This window comes from Pinus tabuliformis, chromosome Q (assembly GCF_031772625.1).
Source record: "Pinus tabuliformis cultivar Carrire ecotype Pingquan chromosome Q, CPIR1, whole genome shotgun sequence".
NCBI lineage: Eukaryota > Viridiplantae > Streptophyta > Pinopsida > Pinales > Pinaceae > Pinus > Pinus tabuliformis.
Genome location: NC_142296.1, coordinates 428,749,541 through 428,763,072, shown reverse-complemented (window position 1 = coordinate 428,763,072; position 13,532 = coordinate 428,749,541). Strand labels below are relative to the sequence as shown.

The 13,532-nt window shown below is 36.8% G+C and overlaps 1 protein-coding gene across 3 annotated transcripts in view; it reads left to right on the top strand.

The window, feature by feature from the left end:
* Positions 1–2,185, top strand: part of LOC149220048 (uncharacterized) — a 75,398-nt gene extending 73,213 nt beyond the window's left edge. For all 3 annotated transcript variants that reach the window (XM_089384614.1, XM_089384617.1, XM_089384615.1), the window contains exons 8-9: positions 1,359–1,543; positions 1,638–2,185. In XM_089384614.1, coding sequence (XP_089240740.1) covers positions 1,359–1,512 — 154 coding nt within the window. In that variant the 3' untranslated portion in view covers positions 1,513–1,543; positions 1,638–2,185. The remainder of the gene's footprint in view (positions 1–1,358; positions 1,544–1,637) is intronic.
* The last annotated feature ends 11,347 nt before the right edge of the window (positions 2,186–13,532 follow it).

The window sequence follows — 13,532 nt, the reverse complement described above, 5'->3', positions numbered from 1 at the left end:
AGTATTTGCTCAACAATCAATTTATTTTCGTAAAATCACTTATTTACTTCATGTTTAATCAAGTGACTGGGTTTTTGAGTGAATGTTATTGATATGTGCATAGGTCATTTAACTGCTGTTGGTGATAAATAACTTCATTCCAACATCAATTGCACCCACCTCCTAACAGGGTAGATTACTAGACATATTTTGGGCCATAATCCTTGTGCTGTAACACATTTTTACTGTAAGTTTTCATCTCATGAAATGAGGAATGAAATCATACTTGGTTTTGACTAAGATGATGGTTCAGATCAAACCCGAGGGTAGGTTGTTATTCCTCGAGTGTACATGCACATGCATCTGATATCCATTGGTTATTGCCAGTCTGCTCTTGGCATGGGTTATCTTTCTTCTTGTACTAGACTCCCTTGGAACAGTATCATATGTCGTTATAATATATGATGATGATACATCAGAGCAAAGTCCAACTTAGCATTTTAATAAGGAGCCTTCAAAATTATTTCTGTACATTGTGGACCCTTATTTCAACTTGTTGAAATTATACTTGGACCCAGGAACGAACTTCTTCATTGATGCCTTGTAATGTATTTTTATGTATTGTATGTTCAGGACACTCATATTTGAGCATTCACTGAATAGCTTGAAGATAGGGCAGTGACAGGGCCTTTTAACATGCATAATTGGATAAAGTGGCTTAACAATTATATGTAGAGATTAAGACTTCTGTTGGGGACTATGACTTCGTTCCAACATTTGTTGCACCTTCTCACCTACAACGGGGTAGATTATAGGATGATGAGATCCTGCGCCATAGTCCGTGTGGTAGCACATCTTACTACCTTTTGATGCAACGAGAAGAATAAAAAATTGGTTGGCTTTGTCTCAAGAAGATGTTTCAGTTCTAAGTTCTAACACGACGGGAACTCTCTTAGGTTGCTATTCCTATAGTATATGTGCAGATATATCTGATATTTATCTGTTATCATGAGTCTGGTCTTGATATGAATTATATAATGCCATAGTGACAGTTCAACCACCGTAAGAACAGAAATGCTACACTGGACCTTGCTGCATTGATACTTGGCAATTGACTCAATTCTATCAATTCAGTGTCATCCATTTAGCTAATATTAAAAATGTTTGAGTTTCTCCTGCCGCTGTCTGCATCTTTGAATTATTTTAATTATGAGTCGTCCTTATTGAGCAATGCACATGACTGAATTGAGGACACGACTCCTTTGGAAAGAATGTGTTATTTCAGTTGTGGACGTGAGAACATTGCTCTGAAACATTAAATGGTGTTTTTGTGTGTAATTCATATGTTTAACAATGTTAACCATTTTCTGGTCTTGCAGTGGCAGGCTGCTAAGAGAATTGGCAGACATGAAATATCATCATTTAACGACATTGCAGAATGTATATAATACTCTGGGCTTTTGCATGGCTATTGGTACCACAATTTGCATCACATTGTATGCGAAGAAAGCATTACGCACTCTGCAGACATGAAAACAATGCAACAGTGGAATTGCTTCACACTGTAAGTCTATCCATGTAGTTTGCACTGAGGAATTTTCATTTTAGTCAAAAGCATTTGCAAGGCTCAAAGTTACGGATTTGTCTCATATTTTCAGATACTAAAAAACTGAAGGGATATGACCACAATATCTCAACCAAATCAAAGATGTAGTTTGGTAGTAAAATGGAGGTCGACACATGATGTGACTTCCGTTGGGAAATGCTGGAGCTTTTATGGATTCTAATTCAGTACGCAGTCAACAGATGAGGTCAAGTTTTCCATTTTCGTGCATACGTGATTCTATGTTTCTTCATATTATTTGTCGTTGATACAAGTCGTATTGACTGTAGAAAAATATCGTCGATCAGATGAAATTTGTAGTCATACACGCAGTGGGGAAAATGTATATGTTATCTTTACACTATGTTGGTGCAAATTTCATCTGGTAATCAATTTAAATTGTATCATTTTTAGTATCAATGAATTTGTAAAGTGCAAAAGATCAAGTCATAACTTGAAAAGCATCAAGTGGAGCATTTATGACTCTGGTATGTAGTTCTCGTAGACAGACACGAAGTGTGGACATTTATTTGTCAGCTTTACACTATGCTTGTACAAATTTCATCTGGTAATAGATTTAAATTGTATCATTATTCATATCAATGAATCTGTGAAGTGCAAAAAATAAAGTTGAATTTTGAGAAGCAACCAGTGGGGCATTTATGATTATAGTATCCTGTTGTCTGCTATTGCCAAAATGCATAAGCCACACACCTTTGCTACCCTCACTACCATATATGGATGACTTGAAACGGAAAAAATGGATGAATCTACATTTCAATTTATAACCAATCGAGTCATTAACTATATATTCAACTTAAATATAAACTTAATCTAGTGAATATCATCGCTGGAATTTATTACCTTTCTCTGAAAGGAAATGTACAGCTAAAAAAATAGTGTGTAAATTTCTGTAACTTTTAAAATTTTGGCTATGATATTTTTTCTTTTAAAATAAGGAAAATGTGCACACACAGCATATCTACTTCTAAAACTTCGAAATAAAATGCATGATAGATAAATGCTTGAGCTTACATCAAAATAACCATAATAGCCGTTTATATTCATATTTTTCAGCACAGGGGATTAAGGATCACTTAAGATTAATTTGCATTACTTAGTGCCATTTATAATATGATAGTAAGCATAGACTTGATTGTTATGATTCTTCTAATTGACACATTATATATTGCATTAAATTTATGATGTGTCGTAATTATTGTTATATTTTGCGTGTAAACATATTTTTCCTATGTGATGATGCGAATTCAAAGTAAATGTTTGCATTTGAGAGTATTGACTTCTATGAGTTTCAAGTAAAAATTTGTGTTAAGATTGAAGCAACATTTTAGTTTTGAGTTAATTTGGTTTGTATTTAATTTTTCTTTTGAATTGTTTTTTTGGGTTGTTTTGTGTAAAGTTTTGAGTTATAATTTGAGTTTGGTTTGTATTTAATTTTTGTTTTCAATTGTGTTTTGTGTAAAGTTTTGAATATTGAGTCAGATTCATTCATCTCTATGAGATCAATCTTGGGCTATTTTTGAACAAAGTCAAAATCAGGAGATCACGGAAGTAAATACCCTTGCATTTATTGCTGTTATACTTGTTGATCCAAAAAAGAAGAGGGGAAAAAAGACCATTTGGACCTGAATTTCCTGACCGGCTGTACTTTGACCCTTAACTGTCAATGAATTGTAAATATTAGGCATATTACCATTGTATTTAATTTTTGTTTTCAATTGTGTTTTGTGTAAAGTTTTGAAGGTTGAGTCAGATTCATTCATCTCTATGAGATCAAATCTCGGGCTATTTTTGAACAAAGTCAAGATCAGGAGATCATGGAAGTAAATACCCTTGCATTTATCGCTGTTATACTGTTCATAAAGATTCGATAAAGATCTTGTTGATCCAAAAAAGAAGAGGGAAAAAAGACCATTTGGACCTGAATTTTCTGACCGGCTGTATCTTGACCCTTAATTGTCAATGAATTGTAAATATTAGGCATATAACCATTGTAGTTAATTTTTGTTTTCAATTGTGTTTTGTGTTTTCTAGTTGTTGTTGTGGTGTGAAGTTTTGAATACTGAATCTCAGGATTTATCCCATATGTTAGATATTTAATTTTAAGGATTGGTGTTTTGTAAATTATGTATTTGTGAATGTAAAGGAGTTATAGGTGAATAAGAACAATTATCAGACCTGTGAAACCAAAGGTCATATATCAAAGTTATATATGGTTCTTATTAATAAAATTACTTAATGTGTGGAGTTATTCAACCCTGGTATGTCAGAGCCGAGTTTTTTTTTTCTTCTTATTGGTTTAAACTCCATGATCAAATTACTTAATGTGTGGAGTTATTCCATGATCAAATTACTTAATATGCGGAGTTATTCAAGCCTGGTATGTCAGTGCCAAGTTGGCTTTTTGTCTTCTCGGTTTGTAATATGAACACATCAGTTATTCATCTGTCTCTCTCCTTTGCAATCTGCCTTCCAATCGCCGCCCGTGCATCGAGATTTGTTCATTGTCAGCTAGAGAAACCCTGCACTAAACGATTCTTGTGGAACATATCATAAACAATACTCTTTGATTAGATGTTGAATGGAGTTGGATGTGTTGCTCTGTCCGTCGTACCTTATTACGTCATTCCTGACTTGTGTGCGTTGTGGAGCTAGTGCTACCGTCAAGATTGAAGGTGTGTTGTAGGCCTTGCTTATTTATTTCCACATTAGATATACCCGCATTGGAACCTAAACCTAATCTACGTTAGGATTCTAGTGAGATACTCGGAATCATAGGGAGAATCAATGTGATAATCATTAGAAAAGACAAATAACATTGACAGAACCATTGGGATTCACTTAATGTTTTGGCATTCTTCTCTCTCGACCATTAATGGAAGCGTCCACACGTTGTCAATTTTTGGCGACTGCAAGAAGAGGGCTCGAGGGCTCTCTGGTATACAAGAAGGCCGAAGATAATGAACGACAAAAGAAACATGTACACTGAGCCATTCCAGCGGCAAATATTGCACGGATCGAACCTTAAATGGAGCGTTAGATGCATCTTCAAATTTCTATAAGGGTTGAGCGCAATGTTCAATTCAAGATAATAAAGTTGCAAATATCGATTCAAAGGGTTGTTGTTGCCAATGCAATTTTTTTTTCTATAAAAAATGATTTGTGTATCGTGTATAAGGTAATATATCAATATAATCTCTTCCTTTGTGTGTGAACTTCTAGCACAAGCAAAGGTGCTCTTTCTATATGAAGTTAAACATGTTCTATCGAATTTGGTGGTTTTATCTGAACACAACAAATTTGAGACAAGTTCTTTGTCTAGTAGTAGTGACCCACGGGTCATTAAATTGGAGGTACATGACTAAAGTAATGTTTTTAGGGTCTTGTTAAATGGCTTTGTGGATGATAGAGGTCACCAAAGCAGATAAGATAAGAGAAGATAATTATATTTATGTCCAACTAATGACTACAAAGTAGGTCAAAGGGACTGTTGATTACACTGATGTATATACAAAGTGGGAGAACCAAACGGTCTCCTATAAAAGATACAATGCATGAAGTAAATCAAAGATACAATGCATGAAGTAAATCAACATCTGGCCCTAGTGGAGAAGATCCGGGAGCTAATAGGTATGAGGATCAAACCCATCTCTCCTAACATCTGGGGTTGAAAGAATAACACTGAAAAAACTCAACAAAGTTTGTTGGCCCGATGAAGAGCCGATGGAAAGTGCAGACTGTGCACTAAATCGTATTTTTGGGGGGGGGGTTCACAAGCTCCTGAATGCTGGAGGACCTAGTCTGTCTCCCAGGAACGGATTTGAGAGATACAGATTATTAGTGTATTGTAGAGACTCCATTTGTTGTTTATGAAAATTCATTTTCTTGTCTCAATCATTGGTGTGGTGCTTAGTAGCAAAGAGAATCATGTTGAATGGAAAAAAGAATTTTGAGCATACTCTAATCTTCAATGATCTTTGGGATGGCATTTGTGATGGAGATACCAAACCTATCAAACCTATTGTAGATAAATGACTTGCCATATAGATGAATAAAAATAAGAAAGCATATGCTTTGATTATTGGTTTTGTAAATGAAGAGGTGAGTTGTCATATTAGATCTATCAAAGATGCTTGGAGTGCTTTGAAGAAGTTAAAAGATCTACATGGTTCACATGTAGAACTGGAGCTAATTTAATTGTCCAAGAAGTTCTTCAACCTAGAGATGGAAGATAACGATCCAATGGCTTTAGTATTCAAAATTAAAGCCATCTTACATGGCATTGAATTTATCGGTTTGAAGATAGAAATTGCTCTCATGACCTTCATTAAGGCCCTCTACCACACATATTCTCATTAAGCTTGAATCACTTCAAGCTAGTGAACAACTAAAGTCCTTTGATTTGATTTTTATTTTTTGGTGGATAAAATTTTAGAATGTGTGAAAGATTTTGGGAAGAAGACAATTCAGCCCATTATAAATGCTACATGCGTTGCTCAATAAGGGAGTAATCAATCACATGATTCATCTAAAGAAGGTATTAAGAGAGGATGTGGAAAGAAAAATTACAAGGGCAAGGGGGTAGGCATAATCAAAGTGAGAGATCTAATCTTCACTGTGTTTGTTGTAGCAAGAATGAACTTGAAGCAAAGATTTAGGATCCCATGGGAGAAGATCAAAGAATAGTAGTGTAACACCCTCCTCCCACATCCCACCCAAGTAACATGCCAACTGGGGTAAACATGAGACGAGAGGCTACTATGATCAGATTCAACTTCCTAGGTAACCTTAAGGAAGTGGAATCGACAGAACATCACACGCAGCAATCCAACACCATCAACATAACCCTCAGGAGACAAGTCAACCATTCCTAGGCCCATCGAGGCACACAATCTGACTTTATCGCAAACCACAGTGCAGTTCAGGGGTTCTTAGGCTAGTGGCTTCGTGCATCCTCAGTCCGGTTCAGGGACCATTACACCATGTGTTTGTCAATTATTCAACTTCAAATCCAATCTGGCCATCCCACGTAAATCGAATGAGAGAACCCATCTCATCAAAGCTATCAGAAAATGGCAAGGCTAGGTTGAAAATATTGTCACACCTGGAAAAACCCATGCCATGGTAGAAAAGAAACACATGCAATTCCATGCATGCCAAATATAGCAAGGAAAATACACATGCAAGTTGATACCTGCAATGAAGCCTGTTGTAGCTATTTAATCCTACCTTTCCCTACTTGATCTTTGACTCCTCTTGCCTTCTTTTCCTTTCTTGCTCCAATGCCCAAGTGCTCCAAGAAACTCTAATAAATGAACACCCACACGAGGATGTCTTGCCCACCATTTAACTTGGAATACGTGTCCCATCATTTATGGTATTTATATATTTTTACATGGAATTTTCACCAGCGCTGTTACAAAACCCTCCCCCTTGGGGTAACACCATCCTCGGTGTTCAATGACACCTATAACCAACAAGACCACTGAAAACAAAACACATTTCTCATGCAGCTTTATAATATAGCTCGTTGCAGTATTTACAATGACCATCTACTAAAACAAAACATCATGACAACATGGACAACATACTGCATAATTGAGCTTTATAACACAATTCATTACGGTATTTACAATAATCACATATACATATACACATTTGCTTCAACCAACAAATAACCATACTGTCTATGGAGCTTTATAAATCCAGGTCGATATAGTATTTTACAATAATATACACACACATTTGCTCAACCAACAAATAAAAAGATACGATCCCTGCATCTGCAACAAGGGAATCCAGAGGCTCACACCTCCACCTTCAAGTAATACCAGGATTCACCTCCTTCCCAGGAAGTCCAGAATTCACTGCCATAGTCAAACTGCATCCAATGTCCAACGCTATAATCCTGTGCCACTTGTCCTCTCAGTGAACAGTTACTGACTTATTGTTCCAGGGCGCACTCCCAATGTGCATCTGATTCCATCTGGCAATGCTCATGACCAAAACAAATCCATCCTCGGACTTCCCTTCTCTGCTACACAGTTCCTCGGGCAATCCGGTCAACCCTTTCGTGCAGTCACTCACCTTCCAAATTCCGTTGGCACCCCCATCTCAAGTAGTCCATCCCTTGGCAAGGTTTTCTCGCATCGGAAGATACAAAAACCAAGGCATATCCCTACCTCAAAACCAACATACCGGTCATAACATGCTCATGGCAATCAATGGACACTATTGTGTACCGGTGTCCCACAATGGCCCTGTTCCTGAAGTGCTTTACCAACACACTGCTGCAATTCCAATTCTTTTCACTGTTGCTGCTAATTCTTGTAGTTGATTTCAACCACCCAACCGGGCATGTTCATGCTTCCTGTATTAAGCACATAACTTCCATTATATTCAAAATAAATTGAAATAACTTCAAATCATACCTCATTGGTAGCTCGTCAATAAGGTACACTTGCAATCATGTTTGCTTCCTATCACGACAAGTCAAACTAGCATCATGTATAAAAATATAACATTAGGTTAGCTCAAAACATAACTATCATAAGCCAGAATCATAGATCACATGTAACCATCATAAACCAGAATCATACATCACAGGTAATCATCATAAACCACATGTATAATGAAGCTGAAATAAAATACCAATACTTATCCTTCATCGTCCCTTACTTCTGCGTTCGTTATTTCTGTACACACACTGGATTGGTTGCCGCACCCGACAAACATCTAGTGCCTTCTCCTCAACGGTGTGCACACACGACATACCACACCTGACATACAACACATACAACTACACATGACATTACGACACCTGACATTCAATACATACACCTGCACTCGGTGTACAACACAACACAACACGTATACGTACACAATATACATCACAAGACATGAATCCACACACAATGTGCGACACCACAAAATGCATACACGTACACCCGGTATACAACACAACTCGTACACCTATACCCAATGCACAACACAATTCATACACCTATACCCGATGTGCAACACAACTCAATACATACACCTACATCCGGTGTATAACACAATACATGCACCTACCCCTGAAGTACAACATAACCCAAATACATGTCTAGAGTGCAACATAATGAATGCATATGTCACAATACCATGACTACACAATGCACATACATAACACTGCATGCCTGCAACACAACATATATGACATGCACTGAATCCCACATGTACACCAGTACCATATGTACAATATGTACACCATACCACTTGTACAAAGCACCACCTGCATGTGTGCACCACATCACATGTACATGACACTATCTGCACAACGTGTACACAATGCCACATGTACACCGCACCACCTGTACAATGTGCACACAATATCACATGTACAAAGTACCACATACACGACATGTACGCGACACCACATGTACACAACACCACATGCACAACATGTACACAACACCACCTGCACACAACACCATTTGTACAACATGTACACAACACCGCATGCACACAACACTACTTGTAAAATAGTGCACACCACACCTTATGTGCATAGCACCACATGTACAATATGCGCACAACAACATATGTACATAGCATTATATATCTAACATGTACATAACATCATCTGTACACAACACCACATATCCAACATGTACATAGCACCATCTATACCCAACACTGAATATGCAACATTCATACAACGCTATCTATATTAACACTTTGTACATAACATCGCATAAACAACATGTACACACACTATATATGCACAACACCGCATGCACACAACATCACAGAGGTCACATGTACGACATATACAACATATGCATAACAATAGTACCACACATCCCAACCACACTGTCTCTGCCAAGCAACTTTGATTTCAGTGTCTTACCCATGCTTGTCCCAACATGACGCAGACCTCATTGCTTTTATTTTGCTGATGTATCCCTTAGTATAACATGTCCATAACATAGACATAATATAATCACATAATATCAACTCATAACTCCATGATACCGACCTCATATATTTTTCATGACTACTCTTCCCACTTGATTTCTCATGAACCAGGAACCTTTTCATGCCATTCACTTGCGTAAGCAATTATACCTCCACAAGAATGATACATAACAATCCTCATCAGACAGTGACATAGATACATAAATATATACATATATAATCGTTAGCATAAAATAATCATCACCATGTCAAACGACGTACATACATTCATGTATACATATATAAACATCAACATAATCATGGTTATAACATAATTACCAGATAACATAAAGCCTAGGTTAAGAGAACTTCTTTTATTCATGCAACACGTGCAACATTAAGAATAACATTTCCCAACATAGCCAAGACATATGACGCTTTAAATCCATTTACTTTACCTTTTTCTGTTACCTTTCTCATGATTATACTGCCACTATCCATTTACCACAATGGACCGAGCCAGTTCAACTGACTGTCGTAGTCTTACCTTCTGCTGCGCTTACTCATGCACTAAGTTTCATCCAAGCTTTACATCACCTGTCGAGTACCACACAACTCTCCTCAAGCTCCATTAACTTTCCTCTTTCCCCAAACAATCCCCAAGGCTCAAAACATAAAAGGCAAGACAAGAAACAAACAAGAAGAAAACCATGAAAACTAATAACAACATGACTCCGCAACAAAGTGGTATGATCACGCACTAGACATAACAAAACTGCAAATCAAGGGCAAACAAATAACAAAAGGCCAAAATCAAAAGACTAAAAACAAACACCATGACTCAATCCCCATGATTTCCAAGGAAACTCAACCAGAGCCTTCTTCGAGATTTCATGGCAATTTCTTTTGCCATTCAATCCCTTGCATCATACTGCCATAACCACATAACTATTAGTGCATAAATAAACATAACAATACACTAGTTACCTTACCTTGTTGGGCAAGCACATTGCTTGCAACTGAACACATCCACACCATCTCTCAAGGGACTCCAATTCCGTTGACAAATCCACTTGCAGCTAGAGGCTGGCTAATATACCTGTCAAGTACATGTTCATGACTATAAAACATATCCACATAACGTCAGACAAAATCAAGGTTAAGGAGACTTCCTCTATGCAAGGCACTCATTTGTTTGGAATTAGGGTTTCCAAATATAGCCAAAGGAATTCTTGTCCAATTCCTTTCTTTTACCCTTTTTACTTTGTTGCGATCAAGACTTACTATGTATTGTCACATCACCCAACTGTTAGTTATATAAACATATCAACTATTACCTTGTCATACTAATACCAAACATGTTTCCTTCAACTTCTCACCCATGTCAATCACACGTTCCAATTATCATGGCAATCATATCTATCAATTTGAAATTGACCTTTACAAACAATCATGTCATAATCCATAGTCAACTCATATTCCTTAGACACAATGCTACAAATGTCACCTACTATACTCAAGTACATTAGGGGAGTTTTGAGGTCTAAAATAGGCCTCCTAAGGAAATTATAAAATAATAGTAGAAATAATAAAATAAGATTAGATTACATCATCAAATTATAGAGGGAAAAAAGAAAATACTATTGTTTCAATTCGTATTTTCAACTTATCTCTCTATGGGTTTACTCAAATTTTGAGTGGCAATACTCGTTGGATGCATAATTCGATTCCTCCTCCAAGGAGTACCCATGTTGCATACTTTTGATGGACCCTATTACACGAAAAATGAGAAATACATGAAAAACGTGATTGCAAACACGGTTTTCATGTATTGTTCATTTTTCGTGTAGCAACGTCCGTCGAAAGTATGCAATATGGATACTCCTTGGATGAGGAATTAAAATTTTCATCCAGCGAGTACTCCCACTCGAAATTTGAGTAAAATCTTAGGGAGATAAGTTGAAAATACGAGTTCAAAAAGTAGTTTTATTATTTTTTAATCTTTTTACTTTTTTACGCCAAAAATGGTGAATCATCCCCCATGGTCGACATCATCATCTTGAATCCTATTGGTTCTTATAAAGTTTATTTTGGTTGTACATTTTTCTTAGGAGGCCCATTTTAGACCTCAAAATTCCCCTAATGACATATCAACTGTCTCGACACCTATGTGTTAGTACAATCCTCTTAAAACAAGATCATTTCGGCAAGAAACCTTATAACCACATGCTCATATTATGCAATTCATCAAACATTCAACCAACTTGCAAACATACCATGTTAGATAAATCAACTAGATGATATAATAGACACCAAATACTCAAACACCAAATAAACGACATAATCAAACTTTCAAACACTAAATAGACGACATAAGAAAGTTCGTACCTTAATGTATCTCAGCGGAGGTTATCTTGTTTGCAAAATCAATCTAGCTAGCGAGATATAACTTTACAACATGTCAACTTAAACATAAATAAGATCACGATATCCATAATACTAACTAACAAACATGTTCACATCATAGACTCATAAGCATTTATCATTCATGCATATCAATTACATATGTACAATCAGTCTAGATTAGTAACACACAATACAACACAATAAGTCGACTCATACTTGAATGTCGTAACCCTAACCATTTGCATAGACCAATCCAATTTAACATGATACATATGACATCGAGATCTTAATGAAATAGCCCTAATCATCAAGTCACTACCATATAACAACCATAAGCTATATATCATGATCGAAGACAACATATAACATAATCGTCAAGCTAATTGTCATGTAACAATAACAAGTTAACTTATAACATATTCATCAACAACATATAACATAATCATCAGGATATCTAATATAAGACGCCAATAGCAATGCATACAGTTATAGGTTACTATCATTCTTGACTATCCGACACATGTGCATATAACTACACTAATCAACTAACATCTATCATGAACGTAATCATAACATAAAAATACATCTACATAAACCTAATGCATATGACAATCCTTAACTTACATACCTGCATGCCAAACATACAATACCTATATGATGATCTGCTCTTACCCCAAAGTCTAATGCTGCAACCTCATTATGATGATCTGCATCTCCTGCTCTATCTCAACAACACGTTAGCATCATAACAACCAATCGCACCATGATGACCTAAATTTTCATACAACGACTTCACAAGGCATTTTTTTGACCTACTATTCATGCATAATTATAACCAAGACTATACATGCATAACAATTGCATATAGACATATAACACATGAGTGCAAAACCATATACACACCATTTTAGCTAGAGTCCAGTCATGAATGTATGACCATATCAACTACACAAACCATGACCTTATGCATGACAACAAAAACCATCTCACGTGCACTTGATAACATGTGAACATTGACGTGCTTAAAACCGCATAATCAACCATACACACATGAAGACATACTCCACGACGCCTTCAATCTCCACATGGCGACATCACTACAACCATGATCAACACCATGCAAATGCAAGAAGCACATGGATTGCATGCATAAGGAATACATATGCAACCAACATGAAGGCATAATCAATACACAACCCAAGGAGAGTGCAACCACGCTCTGATACCACTCTGTATCACCCTCCTCCCACATCCACCCAAGTAACCATGCCAACTGGGGTAAACATGAGACGAGAGGCTACTATGATTAGATTCGATATCCTAGGTAACCTTACGGAACTGGAATCGACGAAACATCACATGTAGCAATCCAACACCATCAACAGAACCCTCAAGAGACAAGTCAACCACTCAGACAACCTGCCCCGGGGTCCCACTGCTGTTTTGGACAATTTAAGGCTTAGTGGTTCTCATGCTATGGGCAAGGGAGTGACCATAGACCTAAAGTCACTCTCATAGGCTTGCCTGTCAGTCACTGTGGTCCAACTTGCCAGTTTTGTGCCAACGACTCCTAGATATGAGCCAT